The following is a 23,679-nucleotide window of genomic DNA, read 5'->3' as shown; positions in this document are numbered from 1 at the left end:
GAGACTTGTCCCGAAGCCACTCCTGCGTTGTCTTGGCTGTGTGTTTAGGGTCGTTGTCCTGTTGGAAGGTGAACCTTCTTCCCAGGCGGAGGTCGTGAGCGCTCTGGAGCAGATTTTCATAAAGGATCTCTGTACTTCGCTCCGTTCAGCTTTCCCTCAATCCTGACTAGTCTCCCAGTCCCTGCCGCTGAAAAACATCCCCACAGCATGATGCTGCCACCACCACCATGCTTCACCGTAGGGATGGTATTGGCCAGGTGATGAGTGGTGCCTGGTTTCCTCCAGACGTGACGCTTGGAATTCAGGCCAAAGAGTTCAATCTTGGTTTCATCAGACCAGAGAAACTTGTTTCTCATGGTCTGAGAGTCCTTTAGGTGCCTTTTGGCAAACTCCAAGCGAGGTTTCATGTACCTTTTACTGAGGAGTGGCTTCCATCTGGCCACTACCATAAAAAGGTCTGATTGGTGGAGTGCTGCAGAGATGGTTGTCCTTCTGGAAGGTTCTCCCATCTCCACAGAGGAACTCTGAAGCTCTGTCAGAGTGACCATCGGGTTCTTGGTCACCTCCCTGACCAAGGACCTTCTCCTCGATTGCTCAGTTTGGCCGGGCAGCCAGCTCTAGGAAAAGTCTTGGTGGTTCCAAACGTCTTCCATTTAAGAATGATGGAGGCCACTGTGTTCTTGGCGACCTTCAATGCTGCAGACATGTTTTGGTACCCCTCCCCAGATCTGTGCCTCGATACAATCCTGTCTCAGAGCTCTACGGACAATTCCTTCGACCTCATGGCTTGGTTTTTGCTCTGACATGCACGGTCAACTGTGGGACCTTATATACACAGGCGTGTGCCTTTCCAAATCATGTCCAATCAATTGGGTTTACCACAGGTGGACTCCAATTAAGTTGTAGAAACATCTCAAGGAAGATCAATGGAAACAGGATGCAATGGAGCTCAAGTTCGAGTCTCATAAAGGCTCTGAATACTTATGTAAATAAGGTATTTCTGTTTTTTATTTATCAAGACTTCTAAAAACCTGTTTTCGCTTTGTCATTATGGGGTATTGTGTGTAGATTGATGAGCACATTTGTATTTATTTAATCCATTTCAGAATAAGGCTGTAGCATAACAAAATGTGGAAAAAGTCAGAGGGTCTGAATACTTTCCGAATGCACTGTAGAAATAAAATTGATTCATTGTTGTAATGCGCCCTTGTGCGCGCCAGTCTGTTGGTAGCTCTGCCAGCCTATGACACCAGTAGGTCGATAGTAGAATAACTTCCATCTGTTCTAATTATTAGCTTTGTTCGAACAGGGCGAAAATAGTCTTCTCCATTCTGCAAACTGTTCTGCTGCCTTGCGAAGCACATGTGCATCAAGTAGGAAAAATGCAGACTAGACATCCGGTAAAAACAACATATGGCAAAACGCATGTGCATCTGGTAGACATAAGGTGACATTTTTGATAACCATGTAATTCTCTCTAGGACAAGTTCACTTTTATCAATATATTCACCTGTATTTACCCCCCCCCCCAAAAAAAATAAAAATAATAAAAATTAAACGCTAATTAGCTGCTAATGTGGCTATCAAAGAACTACAAATGCTGATGATGATCTGGACGAGACTGCCGTATCAAGTCAAAAGGAAAAAATCTCTGGATTAACTATCTAAATGTTAGCTACATTTAGTAATTTATTTTTATTTCACCTTTATTTAACTAGGCAAGTCAGTTAAGAACAAATTCTTATTTACAATGACGGCCTACCAAAAGGCCTTCTGCGGGGACGGGGCTGGGATTAAAAATTTGAAATAAAATAAAAATATAGAACAAAAACACACATCACGACAAGAGGGACACCACAACACTACATAAAGAGAGACCTAAGAAACATAGCATGGCAGCAACACATAATACAGCATTGTAGCAATATTGCAGCCTGCACTAGCAGGTCAAACTAACATCTAAAAGCCAATTTATACTTTTTACATTTAACGTCATTTAGCAGACGCCCTTATCGAGAGCGACTTACAGTTAAGTGAGCTCATACTTTTTTTTTTTTTTTAATCGAACCCACAACCCTGGCGTTGCAAACGCCATGCTCTACCAACTGAGCTACATCCCTGCCGGCCATTCCCTCCCCTACCCTGGACGACGCTGGGCCAATTGTGCGCCGCCCCATGGGTCTCCCTGTCACGGCCGGCTATGACAGAGCCTGGATTCGAACCAGGATCTCTAGTGGCACAGCTAGCACTGCGATGCAGTGCCTTAGACCACTGCGCCACTCGGGAGTCATACTTGAGCTGAAATGTGGTTGCAGGCTCCATATGGAGGGTGTGACGCAATTGTGGAACGTCCAGAGGCCAAATTGAGCACCGTACCGCATCGACATGCGCCTCCCAAATTTTGTAACAATGCGGAGGCCTCCATATAGCTCCGCATTTGACATGATTGGTTGACGGTAGGTGGGGGCGGGAGGTCCTTCATAACGGGAAGATCTAGTTTCAGGGAAACTTGGCCGGACAAGTTTTTCATGTGTAAAATGTCGGACGGAAAAAGATGGCGGAAGCGGATGAAGTGGATTCTGAATCGAATGGCGGTAGAATCAAGGAGAATTTGAATATTGTAAAAAAGAAAGGAAAAAGGAGAAAAGTAGAGTACCATGATAAGAATGTCACTTTGTATCTTGTAGGAGTACGGTTTGTAAATGAGGAGCAGCTGATCGAATTACCAATCTTGAAGAATACATTTGAGATATCAAAACTGGTGGAGAGTGTGCTGGGTAGAGTGTGTTTTCCGGATGCCCCAAACAATCGGAAAGGGGATTCATCAGAGAAAATGACTTTACCCCAGTCCTCAGCAGTCCAATCCCTGTACCTTTTGCAGAATATCAGTCTGTCCCTGATGTTTTTCCTGGAGAGAAGTGGCTTCTTTGCTGCCCTTCTTGACACCAGGCCATCCTCCAAAAGTCTTCGCCTCACTGTGCGTGCAGATGCACTCACACCTGCCTGCTGCCATTCCTGAGCAAGCTCTGCACTGGTGGTGCCCCGATCCCCGACGGTCCTGGCGCTTGCTGGACTTTCTTGGGCGCCCTGATGCCTTTTTCACAACAATTGAACCCCTCTCCTTGAAGTTCTTGATAATCCGATAAATGGTTGATTTAGGTGCAATCTTACTAGCAGCAATATCCTTGCCTGTGAAGCCCTTTTTGTGCAAAGCAATGATGACGGCACGTGTTTCCTTGCAGGTAACCATGGTTAACAGAGGAAGAACAATGATTTCAAGCACCACCCTCCTTTTAAAGCTTCCAGTCTGTTATTCTAACTCAATCAGCATGACAGAGTGATCTCCAGCCTTGTCCTCGTCAACACTCTCACCTGTGTTAACGAGAGAATCACTGACATGATGGCAGCTGGTCCTTTTGTGGCAGGGCTGAAATGCAGTGGAAATGTTTTTGGGGGATTAAGTTAATTTTCATGGCAAAGAGGGACTTTGCAATTAATCTGATCACTCTTCATGACATTCTGGAGTATATGCAAATTGCCATAATCAAAACTGAGGCAGCAGACTTTGTGAAAATTAGTATTTGTGTCATTCAACTTTTGACCACGACTGTAGCTGGCTAGCTCATCATGTCTCAGTCTAAACTGTACACTCAAAAATACAGAAAGGAGTGGGAATCAAATCCTGAATTCAAAGGCTGGTTGAAGCCATTTATTGGAGTTGATACACGGGCATACTGCCTGTATTGTACGGCTGATTTCTACGCCAAACTTAGTGAACAACTCAAAAACATACTCAAAAGGCAAAGCCTTATAACAGTTCCACCCAAAACAAGCTGCCATTTATGGTTAAAAAAATTGACTCTGCAAAAAAGGCTGAGGCCACCATGGCATTAGCTATCGCTGAACACTGTTCCATGCTGGCATGTGATCACATTGGAGAAGCATGTAGAGCTGCTTTCTCAGACTCCACTGCTGCTACCCACTTCAAAATGCACAGGACAAAGTGCACAGAAATGATTAATGGTGTTCTAGCACCATACTTTCTGAAAAGGTTGGTCGCAGATGTGGGTGATCAGCGTTTCAGCCTCCTCCTCGATGAGTCAACGGATGCATGTGTTTCTAAGTACCTGGGGGTTGTGAAAAGGTACTTTAGTGACACTAAGCAGACAATTGTATCAACATTTCTGGGGCTTGTTGAGTTGGAGGAAGGAGATGCCAAATCTATAGCCTGTGCTGTTGTGGCTTTCCTCGAGAAGTGTTGTCTTAAAAAAGAGAAACTCCTGGGGATATGGACTGACAATGCCTCTTATGACGGGGATTAACAATGGGGTCCATAAAGTGCTGAAGGAGGAGTATGGCCTCAAAGATCTGGTTCTTATTCGCTGTGTGTGCCACTCTCTGCAGCTTGCTGTAAGTCATGCTTCCAATGACACCATCCCCCGTAGTGTGGAGTACTTGGTACGAGAGACTAATAACTGGATTTCAGTGTCTCCAAAGCGCAGGGAGGCCTACAAGGTCATATATGAGACCATCAACTGTGAGGAGAAACCTTTACAGATAACCAAGGTGTGTGCCACACGTTGGCTCTCCATTGAACCCACGGTTTCACACATTTTGGACCAGTGGGAGGAGCTTAGGCTGCATTTCATGGTCACCAAGTCCAGTGAACACTGCTACATGGCTGAGGTTTTATACTCCATGTACAATGATCCTCAAAACATATTGTATCTGACTTTTTTGAAGTCAGTGCTGGGTGAGGTACAGTTGGCCATCAAGGCTTTTAAGGGAGAGCAAGTAGATCCTCTTAAGCTACTTGACAGCTTGGTTAGCCTGATCAAGTCTGTGAGCAGCAGGGTGCTGAATCCAATGGCAAATGTTGATGTACTCAAAGGGCCAATAGATGGATACATCAGTCCCAAACCGTACCTTGGTTACCTTTTTGAGTCAAAGGCAGCTGAGCTCCACCTTGCGCCTGAGGATGAAAACAATGTCCGAAAGCGGTGTGTAGCCTTCACCATCTCCCTCACTAATGAGTTGAGGGTGAGATTGCCAGACAACATCGAACCATTGCAGTACATGTCAGTTTTCAATGTGGAGGAAACTCTAAAGCACAATAAGAGCCCTGGAGAAATAGAAAAAATTGCCAAGCTCCTTGGCTACTCCCCTGTAGAGATAGAGAAGATTGTCCAGCAATGGCGTGCCATCCATCTTTTTTTCTTCTTCACCTTTATTTAACCAGGTAAGACAGTTGAGAACAAGTTCTCATTTACAACTGCGACCTGGCCAAGATAAAGCAAAGCAGTGCGGAAAAAAAAACAACAGAGTTACATATGGAATAAACAAAACGCACAGTCAATAACACAATAGAAAATATATATACAGTGTGTGCAAATGTAGTAAGTTATGGAGGTAAGGCAATAAATAGGCCATAGTGCAAAATAATTACAATTAAAATGTAGTATTAACACTGGAGTAATAGATGTGCAGAAGATGTGCAAATAGAGATACTGGGGTGCAAATGAGCAAAATAAATAATGTAAATAACAATATGGGGATGAGGTAGTTGGGTGGGCTAATTACAGATGGGCTGTGTACAGGTGTAGTGATTGGTAAGCTGCTCTGACAACTGATGCTTAAAGATAGTGAGGGAGATAAGTGTCTCCAGCTTCAGAGATTTTTGCAGTTCGTTCCAGTCATTTGCAGCAGAGAACTGGAAGGAATGGCGACCAAAGGAGGTGTTGGCTTTGGGGATGACCAGTGAGATATACCTGCTGGAACGCATACTACGAGTGGGTGTTGCTATGGTGACCAATGATCTAAGATAAGGCGGAGATTTGCCTAGCAGTGATTTATAGATGGCCTGGAGCCAGTGGGTTTGGCGACGAATATGTAGTGAGGGCCAGCCAACGAGAGCATACAGGTCACAATGGTGGGTAGTATATGGGGCGTTGATGACAAAACAGATGGCACTGTGATAGACTACATCCAATTTGCTGAGTTGAGTGTTGGAAGCTATTTTGTAAATGACATCACCGAAGTCAAGGATCGGTAGGATAGTCAGTTTTACGAGGGCATTTTTAGCAGCATGAGTGAAGGAGGCTTTGTTGCGAAACAGGAAGCCGATTCTAGATTTAACTTTGGATTGGAGATGCTTAATGCGAGTCTGGAAGGAGAATTTACGGTCTAACCAGACACCTAGGTATTTGTAGTTGTCCACATATTCTAAGTCAGACCCGCCGAGAGTAGTGATTCTAGTCGGGCAGGCGGGTGCAAGCAGCGTTCGATTGAAGAGCATGCATTTAGTTTTACTAGTGTTTAAGAGCAGTTGGAGGCCACGGAAGGAATGTTGTATGGCATTGAAGCTCGTTTGGAGGTTTGTTAACACAGTGTCCAATGAAGGGCCAGATGTATACAAAATGGTGTCGTCTGCGTAGAGGTGGATCTGAGAGTCACCAGCAGCAAGAGCGACATCATTGATATACACAGAGAATAGTCGTCCCGAGAATTGAACCCTGTGGCACCCCCATAGAGAATGCCATAGGTCCAGACAACAGGCCCTCCGATTTGACACATTGAACTTTATCTGAAAAGTAGTTGGTGAACCAGGCGAGGCAGTCATTTGAGAAACCAAGGCTATTTAGTCTGCCAATAAGAATACAGTGATTGACAGAGTCAAAAGCCTTGGCCAGGTCAATGAAGACGGCTGCACAGTACTGTCTTTTATCGATCACGGTTATTATATCGTTTAGGACCTTGAGTGTGGCTGAGATACACCCATGACCAGCTCAGAAACCCGATTGCATAGCGGAGAATCTTAGTAATTGGAATGAGACAAAAAACACACTGGGCTTCTGGAATGAGATTTGGAAGTTCAGGGATGCAGCTGATGTCAACCTGTTTCAATTACTTGCCATAGCTGCTGTGTCTGTGTTGTCCTTGCCACACTCGAATGCTGAAGTCGAGAGAGTTTTCAGCCAGATGAGTGTGGTAAAAAGCAAACTTAGAAATCGGATGTCCTTGCAGACCCTTAACTCCATCCTGTACATTCGATATGGAGTGAAGCTGTCTGTTGAGGCTCGCTATGAGCACCAGCTGCCTGATAATGTTTTGCAGCTTTTTGGCACATCAGCTGCTTACTCATTTAAGTCAGCTCCTTCAGTTGCTGAACCTGCCATAGATAGCCTTGACCAAAATTACGATGACCCACTCATTCTGTGAGCCAGACTAGTTACCATCATTTTCTCACATTGCCATTGGCAGTTTTTTCTATTGTCTCTTTTTGGTCCATTTAGATTGTTAAATGTAGATTGTATAAAAAAAATGTTTAAAATGTTATGGTTAAAAATGTTCATGTTTTACTGTGACTTGTTGTAGGCTCCTAAGTGGACCATAAGGTTAAAAACCAAAAAAAAAAAAAAACTCACTTGGCCAGAGTCTCTCTTTTGGGTCACTTTTGCTGGTCCCAAGCCCGGATAAAGGAGGAGGGTTGGAATTGTGACAAAAAAATAACAAGAATCGACAGAAGAAAGTTCATTTGTAGTTCTAAACATATTTAGGGTGTTTTTTACAACGTTATTGCTCTCTCCTACAGTATCAATCACAATTACATGCACATTGCCAATGCAAATTAGGTGATGACGTCATTTAGCGACTTTTAGGACAGCCAATAGCTTTCCTTACTGAGGAGTTGGCAACACTGTCTCTGCATAGTATGAATGCTATGACTTCTGCAGATGCCATATCACCGTAAATGCTGCATGGCCAATACAGACCTCGGTCTGATTGACCATGCATCGCCTTTTATGAACGAGTCACTTGGGCTCCCGAGTGGCGCAGCGGTCACTGCATCTCAGTGCTTGAGGCGTCACTACAGACCCCCTGGTTCGATTCCAGGCTGTATCACAACCGGCCGTGATTGGGAGTCCCATAGGGCGGCGCACAATTGGCCCAGCGTCGTCCGGGTTTGGCCGGTGTAGGCCGTCATTGTAAATAACAATTTGTTCTTAACTGCCTTGCCTAGTTAAATAAAATGTAAAATAAAATTCAAAAAACGAATCATGACTCGAGTCAGTAAAAAGTGTCGTTCTAAAATAACGAATCGTTCGCGAACTGCATCACTAAACGAAGTGCTTATGGGTGTTGTGAACGAGGCATTGGCTGTTCTACGAGTGGTCTGAGGCAGTCCGTAATTAATGAGCGTTTTCAAGTGCAACTTTAGATGGTTTAGGGAGACAGCTCGAGAGGAGACGCGGCATACTCATCGTCGACATACTAGGGCACATGCAAGCCAACAACCACGCACGAGCGGTTATGGTATGTTACAACTTTGCCATAAGCTAGCAGGAACTTCCATGCATGGTTTGATTTCGTTTAAAGAAACTGCAAAAGGGACTTTACCTCAGGTCAGGACAATCACGGAGTTGTCCAGAAACGAACCTCCGAATCTGTATTTCTTCCGCTGACAACATTTTGCCGCTTGCTTTTTTCCCCCTCCTTCATGTTTGGCACGACATTGCGTAAACGTAATGACGCTAAGTGAACTTGGTATGTTTGTGTCGTCATGTGGCTTTCAAGAGAACTGGGAAGTCGCAAAAAATCGAGGTCAAATCATGACGTCAGTGATCTTCAGGTTGGAGCTCTGGAATTCCGAGTTGGATGACCGTTGAAAAGATTTTTCCCAGTCGGAGCTCGTTTGTTTTCTTTATTTTACGCCTGCTATGTTAGGTTCGTCACTATTTAACACAGCCACAAGTATGGCTAAACCCCGCATATCTCTACCATTTTTCTTAAAATTTGATTTTAAACTTAACCCAGTGCATGATTTAGGCAGGAGCTCATAGGAGCAGAGTACCGGCACCTTAACATTTCTACTGCTTGACCTTCTGTTCCTATTATAGAATCTTAGGGAAAGTATTGTGGAGCTCCTTCACCTAAATGTAAACAGTGTAGTCACCCAAAATGAGTACCTGCAACTATTTCAGTCCAAGTCAAGCAGTGACCTAAAATTAACCACACTGCTAACCTTAAATTAAGACCAAAAAGCTAATTTTTGTTTTCATTAATTTTTACAATAGGCCTAGCCAATTGACTTTGTGGCTATGTTATCTAGTGTAAACCGTATGTTTGGCTCTACCACAGTTACCTAGAGGTGCATCTCAATAGTGTAACGTGGCCTTCGTCATTCACCTGCATTAATTGAAAATAAATTGGAAAGGTGAAAGCAAATTCCTCTGTCCATTCGAGAAGATTAAGAGGACAGGAAGAGTGGGATTTTCCACTCAATCCAACACACAAAACACCAAGATGCAGGTTTTAGACTTTTATTGAGAATGTTGATGGTCCATAAAATATCTAAACCCCAGACAGTTACACAATATCATAAAGAACATTTGACGGAAAAATATGGTTTGCACATCTTGGCAGACATTATGTGACGTTACCTAGACACAGATTAAGCCCCTAGTTCTGGATTAAAAAACATTATTTGCAAATGTGTTTTATTCCAGGACTGCCCCAAGCATTTCTTTTATAGGATTAGGATATAAAATTTACCTGCCAGATTACTTGCTTCTATGGGTTAACAAGTGTCCAATAATAACCATTGGGACATAAACACTTCCCATGTTCAGATCACTTATTACATTTCACCTGGGAAAAAAAATTGCCTTCCCTTTTTGTGATCAGACTTTGCTGTGACAAAGGAGTACAGTGAGGGAAAAAAGTATTTGATCCCCTGCTGATTTTGTACGTTTGCCCACTGACAAAGAAATGATCAGTCTGTAATTTTAATGGTAGGTTTATTTGAACAGTGAGAGACAGAATAACAACAAAAAAATCCAGAAAAACACATGTCAAAAATATTATAAATTGATTTGCATTTTAATTAATTAATTTTTAATTAGGGAAATAAGTATTTGACCCCCTCTCAAATCAGAAAGATTTCTGGCTGCCAGGTGTCTTTTATACAGGTAACGTGCTGAGATTAGGAGCACACTCTTAAAGGGAGTGCTCCTAATCTCAGCTTGTTACCTGTATAAAAAGACACCTGTCCACAGAAGCAATCAATCAATCAGATTCCAAACTCTCCACCATGGCCAAGACCAAAGAGCTCTCCAAGATTGTAGACCTACACAAGGCTGGAATGGGCTACAAGACCATCGCCAAGCAGCTTGGTGAGAAGGTGACAACAGTTGGTGCGATTATTCTCAAATGAAAGAAACACAAAATAACTGTCAATCTCCCTCGGCCTGGGGCTCCATGCAAGATCTCACCTCGTGGAGTTGCAATGATCATGAGAACGGTGAGGAATCAGCCCAGAACTACACGGGAGGATCTTGTCAATGATCTCAAGGCAGCTGGGACCATAGTCACCAAGAAAACAATTGGTAACACACTACGCCGTGAAGGACTGAAATCCTGCAGCGCCCGCAAGGTCCACCTGCTCAAGAAAGCACATATACAGGCCTGTCTGAAGTTTGCAATGAATATCTGAATGATTCAGAGGAGAACTGGGTGAAAGTGTTGTGGTCAGATTAGACCAAAATCGAGCTCTTTGGCATCAACTCAACTCGCCGTGTTTGGAGGAGGAGGAATGCTGCCTATGACCCCAAGAACACCATCCCCACCGTCAAACATGGAGGTGGAAACATTACGCTTTGGGGGTGTTTTTCTGCTAAGGGGACAGGACAACTTCACCGCATCGAAGGGACGATGGACGGGGCCATGTACCGTCAAATCTTTGGTGAGAAGCTCCTTCCCTCAGCCAGGGCATTGAAAATGGGTCGTGGATGGGTATTCCAGCATGACAATGACCCAAAACACACGGCCAAGGCAACAAAGGAGTGGCTCAAGAAGAAGCACATTAAGGTCCTGGAGTGGCCTAGCCAGTCTCCAGACCTTAATCCCATAGAAAATATGTGGAGGGAGCTGAAGGTTCGAGTTGCCAAACGTCAGGCTCGAAACCTTAATGACTTGGAGAAGATCTGCAAAGAGGAGTGGAACAAAATCCCTCCTGAGATGTGTGCAAACCTGGTGGCCAACTACAAGAAACATCTGACCTCTGTGATTGCCAACAAGGGTTTTGCCACCAAGTACTAAGTCATGTTTTGCAGAGGGGTCAAATACATATTTCCCTCATTAAAATGCAAATCAATTTATAACATTTCTGACATGCGTTTTTCTGGGTTTTGTTGTTGTTATTCTGTCTCTCACTGTTCAAATAAACCTACCATTAAAATTATAGACTGATCATGTCTTTGTCAGTGGGCAAACGTACAAAATCAGCAGGGGATCAAATACTTTTTTCCCTCACTGTATGTACCAAATTGAATACAAAGACTTAATCAAAATGATTTTTAGAGAGCCACATAAAGCCTGATTTCAACATCAGACCCAACATGAAATCCTGTTTCAATTAGGCACGGTAGCATCATGGACAAAAATATTAAAAAATGGTTTAGCACGTCAATGTGTCAACATGAACTCACATGGCCGTTAAACATGACATGGCCATTCGTGACATTGCCTCAACATATTGGATGAGCATGGCATCAAGTGTCGGTTCAGAAAGCGATCAGTGCGTAAACTGGTCAAGACATCATATCAGATCAGCACCTCAACACTCACACAATCCCCACCGACATCTATACAGAATAAATAATAAATAATGTATTTAAAGTTATATAAAAAAGGGTAAAATTAACATAAAATAATAAATAATAAATACAGAGACAAATACAACAGTAATCAATTCAAAAGGAATAAACATCCAGCAGATGCTCAGCAGTCACGTTTCCTCTAACCTACTATCACCACCCCACTCCACCCTCCCATTTCCCTTTTAGTGCAGAGTTAAAGTACCTTAGTTGAACCTCCATCTTCCAGTCACATTACCACCACCCAAGCCTGGTCGGGAGAAAGCCCCAACTAGCCCTTAGGTATTTGCAGACCTATGCTGTGGTCCAATTCTCCCTACCCTTCTCCCCAACGTGTGCACGTTGATTAGTGTAATAGTCCCACCTTTGTTTTCCGATCATGCAAAAAAAAGTATTACCAAGGACTGCTATATATATATATATATATATATATATATATATATATATATATATAGCAGTCCTTGGTAATGAGCATCTCCGAAGTCCCACACCTCCTTCCTTATATAAGAACCTGTCCCACCCCCCCTACTAAACATCAACCCTAACCTCTCCATGCAAACACCCCGCCGCCAAACAACCTGTATCTTTACCCTGCCGCTATCTCCCTCTCTTCATCCTCTCTTACCCCCACAGTTAATTATTTTTTCTCAGTCCTTATACACAGTCTGTTGGCCGTGTCCTCGCTCGTCGTGCATGATGTGCCTCCTCACGTGGATCCTCCTCACCCTTCGGTCCCCTGCGCTGGCCCCCTCCTCCTCGGATTGGCTGGCCCCCGGCGATGATGACTCCAAAAGGGCCACGCCTCCCGGGCCAGAACCACGCCCATTCTCATAGATGAGGATGTTGAGGGTCTCCTCAAAGATGCGCGCTTCAGGAAACTCCACCTGACAGGGAGAAGGAAGAGCAGGACATACAGGGAGGCAAAGAATGGGTAGCATACATTGTAAAATTCTATATTTAAGTGCCTGCTATCATATACCAATTGAGTATTGAATACCATGATAGTGTCTTCAAAAAGTATTCACACCCCTTGACTTTTTACAGACAGAATTTAAAATCGATTACATTTAGATGTTTTGGTCACTGGAATACATACAATGCCCCATAATGTCAAAGTGGAATTATTATTATTATTATTATTTTTTTTAAAGCTGAAATGTCTTCAGTCAATAAGTGTTCAACCCATTTGTTATGGCAAGCCTAAATAAGTTCAGGAGTAAAAATGTGCTTAACAAGTCTCACACGTTGCATGGACTCTGTGTGCAATAAGTGTTTAACATGATTTTTGAATGACTACCTCATCTCTCTACCCCACACACACAATTATCTGTAAGGTCCCTCAGTCGAGCAGTGACATTCAAACAGATTCAACCACAAAGACCAGGGAGGTTTTCCAATGCCTTACAAATAAGGTCACCTATTGGTAGATGGGTGGAAAAAAAAGAAAGAAAAAAAGCAGACATTGAATATCCCTTTGAGCATGGTGAAGTGAATTACACTTTGGATGTTGTATCAATACACCCAGTCACTACAAAGATACAGGAGTCCTTCCTAAATCAGTTGCCGGAGAGGAAGGAAACCGCTCAGGGATTTCACCAAGAGTCCAAATATTACTGGCTGTAATAGGAGAAAACTGAGGATGGATCAACAACATTAGAGTTACTCCACAATACGAACCTAATTGACCGAGTGAAAAGGAGGAAGCTTGTATAGAATAAAAATATTCCAAACCATGCATCCTGTTTGCAACAAGGCACTAAAGTGACACTTAAAAAAAAATGTGTAAAGCACTTTACTTTGTGTCCTGAATACAAATTGTTACGTTTGGGGCAAATCCAATACAACACATTACAGAGTACCACTCTCCATATTTTCAAGCATACTGCTGGCTACATCATGTTATGGGTATTAGGGCTGGGCGATATTTTTTTTCTAACTTATGGCCGATTCACGATATACACTGCATGACGAAAAGTATGTGGACACCTGCTCGTGGAACATTCCTTCCAAAATCATGGGCATTAATATGGAGTTAGTCCGCCATTTGCTGCTATAACAGCCTGCACTCTTCTAGGAAGGCTTTCCACTAGATGTTGGAACTTTGCTGCGGGGACTTGCTTCCATTCAGCGCATTAGTGAGGTCGGGCACTGATGTTGGGCGATTAGGCCTGGCTCGCAGTCGGGAATCCAATTCATCCCATAGATGTTCGATGGGGTTGAGGTCAGGGCTCTGTGCAGGCCAGTCAAGTCCTTCCAAACCAATCTCGACTAACAATTTCTGTATGGACCTCGCTTTGTGCACAGGGGCATTGTGATGCTGAAACAGGAAATGGCCTTCCCCAAACTGTTGCCACAAAGTTGGAAGCACAGAATCGTCTAGAATGTCATTGTATGCTGTAGCGTTAAGATTTCCCTTCACTGGAACTAAGGGTCTTAGCCCAAACCATGAAAAACAGCCCCAGACCATTAATCCTCCTTCACCAAACATTACAGAAGGCACTATGCAGTCGGGCAGGTAGCGTTCTCCTGGCATCCTCCAAACCCAGATTTGTCCATCGGACTGCCAGATGGTGAAGCGTGATTCATCACTCCAGAGAACGCATTTCCACTGCTCCAGAGTCCAATGGCGTCGAGCTTTACACCACTCCAACCAACGCTTGCCATTGCGCATGGTGATCTTAGGCTTGTGTGCGGCTGCTCGGCCATGGAAAGCCATTTCATGAAGCTCCCGACGAACAGTTCTTGTGCTGACGTTGCTTCCAGAGGCAGTTTGGAACTCAGTAGTGAGTGTTGCAACCGAGGACAGACCATTTTTACGCGCTGTGCGCTTCAGCGGTCCTGTTCTGTGAGCTTGTGTGGCCTAACACTTCGTGGCTGAGCTGTTGTTGCTCCAAGACATTACCACTTCACAATAACAGCACTTACAGTTGACCGGGGCAGCTCTAGCAGGGCAGAAATGTGACGAACTGACTTGTTGGTAAGGTGGCATCCTATGACGTTGCCACTTTCAAAGTTACTGAGCTCTTCAGTAAGGCCATTCTACTGCCAATGTTTGTCTATGGAGATTACATGTATGTGTTCTCGATTGTATACACCTGTCAGCAATGGGTGTGGCTGAAATAGCCGAAGCCACTAATTTGAAGGGATGTCCACATGCTTTTGAATATATAGTGTATCTAGATTTTTTTTCTCCATGTTTGGTCTAAAGCTTTCTGTACAAATAATGGTCAAATACCCTGCATTTCAAACAGTCAGCAATAATCTAATGAATTCAGGGCTTGTGAAATTATATCTAGGCTAAATATAAGCCAGCAGCATACCACCCTGCGTCCCATTGCTGGCTTGCCTCTGAAGCTAAGCAGGGTTGGTCCTGGTCAGTCCCTGGATGGGAGAGCAGATGCTGCTGGAAGTGGTGTTGGAGGGCCAGTAGGAGGCACACTTTCCTCTGGTACAAAAAATAAATCCTAATGCCCCAGGGCAGTGAATGAGGACATTGCCCTGTGTAGGGTGGGTCTTTCGGATTGGACGTTAAATGGGTGTCTTGACTCTCTGGTCACTAGAGATCCCATGGCATTTACTGTAAGAGTAGGGGTGTTAACCCCGGTGTCCTGGCTAAATTCCCAAATCTTGCCCTCATACCATCATGGCCATCTAATAATCCCCAGCTTCCAATTGGCTCATTCATACCCCCTCCTCTCCCCTGTAACTATTCCCCAGGTTGTTGTTGTGTATGAGAATGTGTTCATTCAACTTACCTGGTAAAATAAAGACCCAATAATAGAGTAATTATTTTATCAAAATAGTTTAACCTGCTTTTTTGAAATAATCACTGATCTGTCTTTCAAGTCTATGAAAATGCCCTCTTTGTTACAAATATAACCAGAACCATGCATAATGCAGATTCACTTCTTGTAGCAGGCATTATAGAAAATTAACACAAGTCTCATAAACAATCTCGTAAGCAAAAGCCCATGTGCTAGTGAGTAGCCAGCTCATCTTTATAGGAATTGTTATATTTCAAGTTTAGCGAACTTGGATCTATTTGCTAGCTAACAGGGAATAACAGTTGAACTGTTATGAACACACCCTTCTGTCCATCTCCAACTGTTTGAACAGCATGCTAGCCTGTCCACTTTGTTCAGATGTTGAAATCAAGTAGCCTAGCTTATTTCTCAGAATGAGAACGAGCTGCCAATTTCCATATATAGAAACTATATAGTTTTGGCAAGTCGGTTAGGACATCTACTTTGTGCATGACACAAGTAATTTTTCCAACAATTGTTTACAGACAGATTATGTCACTTATAATTAATTGTATCACAATTCCAGTGGGTCAGAAGTTTACATACACTAAGTTGACTGTGCCTTTAAACAGCTTGGAATATTCCAGAAAATGATGTCATGGCTTTAGAAGCTTCTGATAGGCTAATTGACATACTTTGAGTCAATTGGAGGTGTACCTGTGGATGTATTTCAAGGCCTACCTTCAAACACAGTGCCTCTTTGCTTGACATCATGGGAAAATCAAAAGAAAGCCAAAAAAATTGTAGACCTCCACAAGTCTGGTTCATCCTTGGGAGCAATTTCCAAACGCCTGAAGGTACCACATTCATCTGTACAAACAATAGTACGCAAGTACAAACACCATGGGACCACGCAGCCGTCATACCGCTCAGGAAGGAGGTGCGTTCTGTCTCCTAGAGATTAACGTACTTTGGTGCGAAAAGTGCAAATCAATCCCAGAACAACAGCAAAGGACCTTGTGAAGATGCTGGAGGAAACAGGTACAAAAGTATCTATATCCACAGTAAAACTGAGTCCTATATCGACATAACCTGAAAGGATGCTCAGCAAAGAAGCAGCCACTGTTCCAAAAACCGCCATAAAAAAGCCAGACTACGGTTTGTAACTGCACATGGGGACAAAGATCATACTTTTTGGAGAAATGTCCTCTGGTCTGATGAAACAAAAATAGAACTGTTTGGCCATAATGACCAACGTTATGTTTGGAGGGAAAAGGGGGTGGCTTGCAAGCCGAAGAACACCATCCCAAACGTGAAGCACGGGGGTGGCAGCATCATGCTGTGGGGGTGCTTTGCTGCAGGATGGACTGGTGCACTTCACAAAATAGATGGCATCATGAGGAAGGAAAATTATGTGGATATATTGAAGCAACATTTCAAGACATCAGTCAGGAAGTTAAAGCTTGGTCGCAAATGGGTCTTCCAAATGGACAATGACCCCAAGCATACTTCCAAAGTTGTGGCAGAATGGCTTAAGGACAACAAAGTCAAGGTATTGGAGTGGCCATCACAAAGCCCTGACCTCAAACCTATAGAACATTTGTTGGCAGAACTGAAAAAGCTTGTGCGAGCAAGGAGGCCTACAAACCTGACTCAGTTACACCAGCTCTGTCAGGAGGTATGGGCCAAAATTCACCTAACTTATTGTGGGAAGCTTGTGGAAGGCTACCCGAAACGTTTGACCCAAGTTAAACAATTTAAAGGCAATGCTACCAAATACTAATTGAGTGTACGTAAACTTCTGACCCACTGGGAATGTGATGAAAGAAATAAAAGCTGAAATTAAATCACTCTCTACTATTATTCTGATAGTTCACATTCTTAAAATAAAAGTTGTGATCCTAACTGACCTAAAACAGGGAATTTTTACTAGGATTAAATGTCAGGAATTGTGAAAAACTGAGTTTAAATGTATTTGGCTAAGGTTTATGTAAACTTCCGACTTCAACTACACACACACACACACACACACACACACTACCAGTCAAAAGTTTGGACACCTACACATTTAAGGGTTTTTCTTCATAAAACATATTTTTTAAAATAACATTGTAGATTAATAGTGAAGACATCAAAACTATGAAATAACACATATGGAATCATGTAGTAACCAAAAAAGTGTTAAATATAAATTCTTCAAATAGCCACCCTTTGCACACTCTTGGCATTCTCTCAACCAGCTTCATGAGGTACATTTACATTTTAGTCATTTAGCAGACGCTCTTATCCAGAGCGACTTACAGGAGCAATTAGGGTTAAGTGCCTTGCTCAAGGGCACAGACAGATTTTTCACCTAGTCAGCTTGGGGATTAGAACCAGCGACCTTTCGGTTACTGGCATAACGCTCTTAACCACTAAGCTACCTGCCTCCCTGGAATGCATTTCAATTAACAGGTGTGCCTTCTTAAAAGTTAAATAGTGGAAATTATTTCCTTCTTAATGCGTTTGAGCCAATCAGTTGTGTTGTGACAAGGTAGGCGGGGTATACAGAAGATAGCCCCATTTGGTAAAAGACCATCATTACTTTAAGACATGAAGGTCAGTCAATCCAGAAAATGTCAAGAACTTTAAAAGTTTCTTCAAGTGCAGTCGCAAAAACCATCAAGCGCTATGATGAAACTGGCTCTCATGAGGACCGCCACAGGAAAGGAAGACCCAGAGTTAACTCTGCTGCAGAGGATAAGTTAATTGAAGTTACCAGCCTCAAAAATTGCAGCCCAAATAAATGCTTCACAGAGTTCAAGTAACAGACACATCAACTGTTCAGAGGGGACTGAGTGGATCAGGCCTTCATGGTCGAATTGCTGCAAAGAAACCACTACTAAAGGACACCAATAATAAGAAGAGACCTGCTTGGACCAAGAAACACTAGCAATGTACATTAAACCAGTGGAAATGTGTCCTTTGGTCTGGAGTCCAAATTGGAGATTTATGGTTCAAACCGCTGTGTCTTTGTGAGACGCAGTGTGGGTGAACGGATAATCTCTGCATGTGTAGTTCCCACCGTAAAGCATGGAGGAGGAGGTGTTATGGTGTGGGGGTGCTTTGCTGGTGACAATGTCTGTGATTTATTTAGAATTTAAGGCACACTTACCCAGCATGGCTACCACAGCATTCTGCAGCGATACGCCATCCCATCAGGTTTGGGCTTAGTGGGACTATCATTTGTTTTTCAACATGACAATGACCCAACACACCCCCAGGCTTTGTAAGGGCTATTTTACCAAGAAGGAGAGTGATGGAGTGCTGCATCAGATGATCTGGCCTCCACAATCCCCCGACCTCAACCCAATTGAGATGGTTTGGGATGAGTCAGACGGCAGAGTGAAGGAAAAGCAGCCAACAAGTGCTCAGCATATGTGGGAACTTAATCAAGACTGTTGGAAAAGCATTCCAGGTTAAGCTGGTTGAGAGAATGGCAAGAGTGTGCAAAGCTGTCAAGGCAAAGGGTGGCTATTTGAAGAATCTCAAATAAAATATTTGTTTAACACTTTTTTGGTTACTACATGATTCCATATATGTTATTTCATAGTAAAATTGTAAAAATAAAGAAAAACCCTTGAATGAGTAGGAGTGACAAAACTTTTGACTGGTACTGCAACATGTAAAGTTTTGGTCCTACGTTTCATGAGCTGAAAAAAACATCCCAGAAATGTTCCATATGCACAAAAAGCTTAATTCTCTCAAATTTGTGATCAAATTTGTTTACATCCCTGTTAGTGAGCATTTCTCCTTTGCCAAGATATTTCATCCCCCTGACAGGTGTGGCATATCAAGAAGCTGATTAAACAGCACAATCATTACACAGGTGCACCTTGTGCTGGGTACAATAAAAGGCTACTCTAAAATGTGCAGTTTTGTCACAACACAATGCCACAGATGTCTCAAGTTGAGGGTGTGTGCAATTGGCATGCTGACTGCAGGAATGTCCACCAGAGCTGTTGCCAGATAATTGGATGTTCATTTCTCTACCATAGATTATTATTATTATTATTATTATAAGCTGCCGCCAACGTCATTTTAGAAAATTGAGCAATACGTCCAACCTTCCTCACAACCGCAGACCACGTGTATTGCATTCGTGTGGGCGAGCGGTTTGTGGACGTCATCGTTGTGAACAGAGTGCCCCATGGTGGCAGTGGGGTTATGGTATGGGCAGACATAAGCTACGGACAACAAACAATTGCATTTTATTGATGGCAATTTGAACGCACAGAGATACTGTTACGAGATCCTGAGGCCCATTGTCATGCCATTCATCCGCCGCCATCGCCTCATGTTTCAGCATGATAATGCACGGCCCCAGACATGTCACACATTGAGCATGTTTGGGATGCTCTGGATCGACGTGTACGACAGCGTGTTCCAGTTTCTGCCAATATCCAGCAACTTCGCACAGCCATTGAAGAGTGGGACAACATTCCACAGGCCTGATCAACTCTATGCAAAGGAGAAATGGTGGTCACACCAGATACTGACTGGTTTTCTGATCCACGCCTCTACTTTTTTTTTTTAAAGGTATCTGTGACCAACAGATGCATATCTGTATTCCCAGTCATGTGAAATTAATAGATTAGGGCCTAATGAATTTATTTCAATTGACTAATTTCCTTATATGAACTGTAACTCAGTAAAATCTTAGAAAGTGTTGCATGTTAAGTTTATATTTTTTGTTCAGTATAATTTTGTTTTAAACACGGTTTAGACAACTACTGTTTCAAATCACATTTTATTTGTCACATGCGCCGAATACAAGAGGTGTAGACCTTAACCAACAATGCAGTTCAAGAAACAGAGTTAAGAAAATATTTACTAAATAAACTAAAGTAAAAAAATTAATAAAAAGTAACAATAAAATTACATAACAATAACAAGGCTATATTGTTGTTGTATTTTTTTGTATTTATTACGGATCCCCATTAGTGGCTGCCAAGGCAGCAGCTACTGTTCCTGAGGTCCAACCACAATTTACCTACAATAAAACAATACATAACACAACACCTTATTACACACTACTCTACCATAACATATTTACAATACAAAATCAATAATAGAGCAAAATAACAATATTAAACTGTGTGTGTGTAGAGTGTGTGTGTTAGCATGTGTTTGTGAATGCTCTGTGTGTGTGTGTGTGTCTCTTCACAGTCCACGCTTTTCCATAAAGTGTAGTTTTATCTGTTTTTTAAATCTAATTTTACTGCTTGACTGAGTTACATGATGTGGAATAGAGTTCCATGTAGTCATGGCTCTATGTAGTACTCTGCGTTTCCCGTAGTCTGTTCTGGACTTGGGGACTGTGAAGAGACCTCTGGTGGCATGTCTCGTGGGGTATGCATGGGTGTGCCAGCATTCCAAACAGACAGCTCGGTACATTCAGCTTGTCTACACCTCTTAAAAAAAACAAGCAGTGTGAAGTCAATCTCTCTTCCACTCTAAGCCAGGAGAGACTAACATGCATGTCATTAATGTTAGCTCTCCGTGTACTTTTAAGGGCCAGCCGTGCTGCCCTGTTCTGAGCCAACTGCAATTTTCCCAAGTCCCTCCTTGTGGCACCTGACCACACTACTGAACAGTAGTCTAGGTGCGACAAAACTAGGGCCTGTAGGACCTGCCTTGTTGATAGTGTTGTTAAGAAGGCAGAGCAGCGCTTAATTATGGACATACTTCTCCCCATTTTAGCTACTGTTGTATCAATATGCTTTGACCATGAGAGATTACAATCCAGGGTTACTCCAAGCAGTTTAGTCAACTCAACTTTGTCAATTTCCACATGATTCATTACAAGATGTAGTTGAGGTTTAGGGTTTAGTGAATGATTTACAGGGGGTACCGGTACCGAGTCAATGTGCGGGGGTACAGGTTAGTCGAGATAATATGTACATGCAGGTAGGGGTAAAGTGACTATGCATAGATAATAAACAGCAAGTAGCAGCAGTGTATAAACAAAGCGGGGGGGGACAAAGGGGGGGGGGGTCAATGTAAATAGACCGGGTGGCATTTGATTAATTGTTCAGCAGTCTTATAGCTTTGGGGTAGAAGCTGTTAAGGAGCCTTTTGGACCTAGACTTGGCGCTCCGGGCGACTCCGCTTGCCGTGCAGTAGCAGAGAGAACAGTCTATGACTTGGGTGACTGGAGTCTTTGACAATTTTTTGGGCCTTCCTCTGACACCGCCTAGTATATACAGTACCAGTCAAAAGTTTGGACACACCTACTCACTCATTCCGTCTCATCGTTGTCGGTGATCAGGCCTACCACCAACTTAATGATGGTGTTGGAGTCGTGCTTGGCCACGCAGTCGTGGGTGAACAGGGAGTACAGGTGGGGGGACTAAGCATGCACCCCTTAGGGGCCCCGGCGTTGAGATGTGTGGTAGATGTGTTGTTGCCTACCCTTACCACCTGGGGGTGGCCCGTCAGGAAGTTCAGGATCCAGTTGCAGGGGGAGGTGTTTAGTCCCAGGGTCCTTAGCTTAGTGATGAGCATTGTGGGCACTATGGTGTTGAACGCTGAGCTGTAGTCAATGAACAGCATTCTCACATAGGTGTTCCTTTTGTCCAGGTGGGAAAGGGCAGTGTGGAGTGCGATTGAGATTGCGTCATCTGTGGATCTGTTGGGGCGGTATGCGAATTGGAGAGGCTCTAGGGTTTCCGGGATGATGGTATTGATGTGAGCCATGACCAGCCTTTCAAAGCATTTCATGGCTACCGACGTGAGTGCTACGGGTCGGTAGTCATTTAGGCAGGTTACCGTGACTTTCTTGGGCACAGGGACTATGGTTGTCTGTGTGAAACATGAAGGTATTACAGACTTGGTCAGGGAGAGGTTGAAAATATCAGTGAAGACCCTTGCCAGTTGGTCCACGCATGCTCTGAGTACACATCCTGGTAATCTGTCTGGCCTTGTGAATGTTGACCTGTTTAAAGGTCTTGCTCACATCAGCTACGGAGAGCGTGAACACACAGTCTACCGGAACAGCTGGTGCTCTCATGCATGCTTCAGTGTTGCTTGCCTCGAAGCGAGCATAGAAGTGATTTAGCTCGTCTGGTAGGCTCGCGTCAGTGGGCAGCTCGCGGCTGGGTTTCCCTTTGTAGTCCGTAATAGTTTGCAAGCACTGCCACATACGACGAGTGTCAGAGCCAGTGTAGTAGGATTCAATCTTAGTCCTGTATTGACGCTTTGCCTATTTGATGGTTCATCTGAGGGCATAGCGGATTAGTGTCCGGATTAGTGTCCTGCTCCTTGAAAGTGGCAGCTCTAGCCTTTAGCTCGGTGCGGATGTTGCCTGTAATCCATGGCTTCTGGTTGGGATATGTACGTACGGTCACTGTGGGGACGACGTCGTCGATGCACTCATTAATGCAGCCGGTGACTGAGGTGGTATACTCCTCAATGCCATTGGATGAATCCTGGAACATATTCCAGTCTATGCTAGCAAAACAGTCCTGTAGCGTAGCATCCGCGTCATCTGACCACTTCCGTATTGAGCGAGTCACTGGTACTTCCTGCTTTAGTTTTTGCTTGTAAGCAGGAGGGTAGAATTATGGTCAGATTTGCCAAATGGAGGGCGAGGGAGAGCTTTGTATGCTTCTCTGTGTGTGGAGTAAAGGTGGTCTAGAGTTTTTTTCCCCTCTGGTTGCACGTGACATACTGGTAGAAATTAAAGTCCCCGGCCACTAGGAGCGCCGCTTCTGGATGAGCATTTCCTTGTTTGCCTACGGCCTTATACAGCTCATTGAGTGTGGTCTTAGTGCCAGCATCGGTTTGTGGTGGTAAATAGATGGCTACAAATAATATAGATGAGAACTCTCTTGGTAGATAGTGTGGTCTACAGCTTATCATGAGGTACTCTACCTTAGGCGAGCAATACCTCAAGACTTCTTTAATATTAGACATCGCACACCAGCAGTTATTGACAAATAGACACACACCCCCGCCCCTCGTCTTACCAGACATAGCTGCTCTTTCCTGCCGATGCATGGAAAACCCAGCCAGCTCTATATTATCCATGTCGTCGTTCAGCCACGACTCAGTTAAACATAAGATATTACAGTTTTTAATGTCCCGTTGGTAGGATAGTCTCGACCGTAGATCATCGAGTTTGTTTTCCAGTGATTGCACGTTGGCCAATAGAACCGATGGTAGTGGCGATTTACTCACTCGCCTCTGAATCCTCACAAGGCACCCTGACCTTCTCCCTCTGTATCTCCGCCTTTTCTTCA

General features: G+C 43.6%; 2 protein-coding genes across 3 annotated transcripts in view; both read right to left on the bottom strand.

The window, feature by feature from the left end:
• The window catches only part of LOC311102156 (uncharacterized protein), a 29,554-nt gene extending 21,046 nt beyond the window's left edge, over window positions 1-8,508 (bottom strand). For both annotated transcript variants that reach the window (XM_084143389.1, XM_084143390.1), the window contains exon 1: window positions 8,398-8,508. In XM_084143389.1, coding sequence (XP_083999515.1) covers window positions 8,398-8,468 — 71 coding nt within the window. In that variant the 5' untranslated portion in view covers window positions 8,469-8,508. The remainder of the gene's footprint in view (window positions 1-8,397) is intronic.
• Window positions 8,509-12,224: 3,716 nt separating this feature from the next.
• Window positions 12,225-23,679, bottom strand: part of LOC311102124 (BTB/POZ domain-containing adapter for CUL3-mediated RhoA degradation protein 1-like) — a 32,458-nt gene continuing 21,003 nt past the window's right edge. The window contains exon 7 of the mRNA XM_084143358.1: window positions 12,225-12,538. Coding sequence (XP_083999484.1) covers window positions 12,302-12,538 — 237 coding nt within the window. The 3' untranslated portion in view covers window positions 12,225-12,301. The remainder of the gene's footprint in view (window positions 12,539-23,679) is intronic.

The sequence above is a fragment of the Coregonus lavaretus genome (genome assembly GCF_964263955.1).
Source record: "Coregonus lavaretus genome assembly, chromosome: 2".
In the NCBI taxonomy this organism is placed as follows: Eukaryota; Metazoa; Chordata; class Actinopteri; order Salmoniformes; family Salmonidae; genus Coregonus; species Coregonus lavaretus.
Note: the sequence above shows the minus strand (reverse complement) of the source record. Positions and strands in the feature narration are given on the sequence as shown.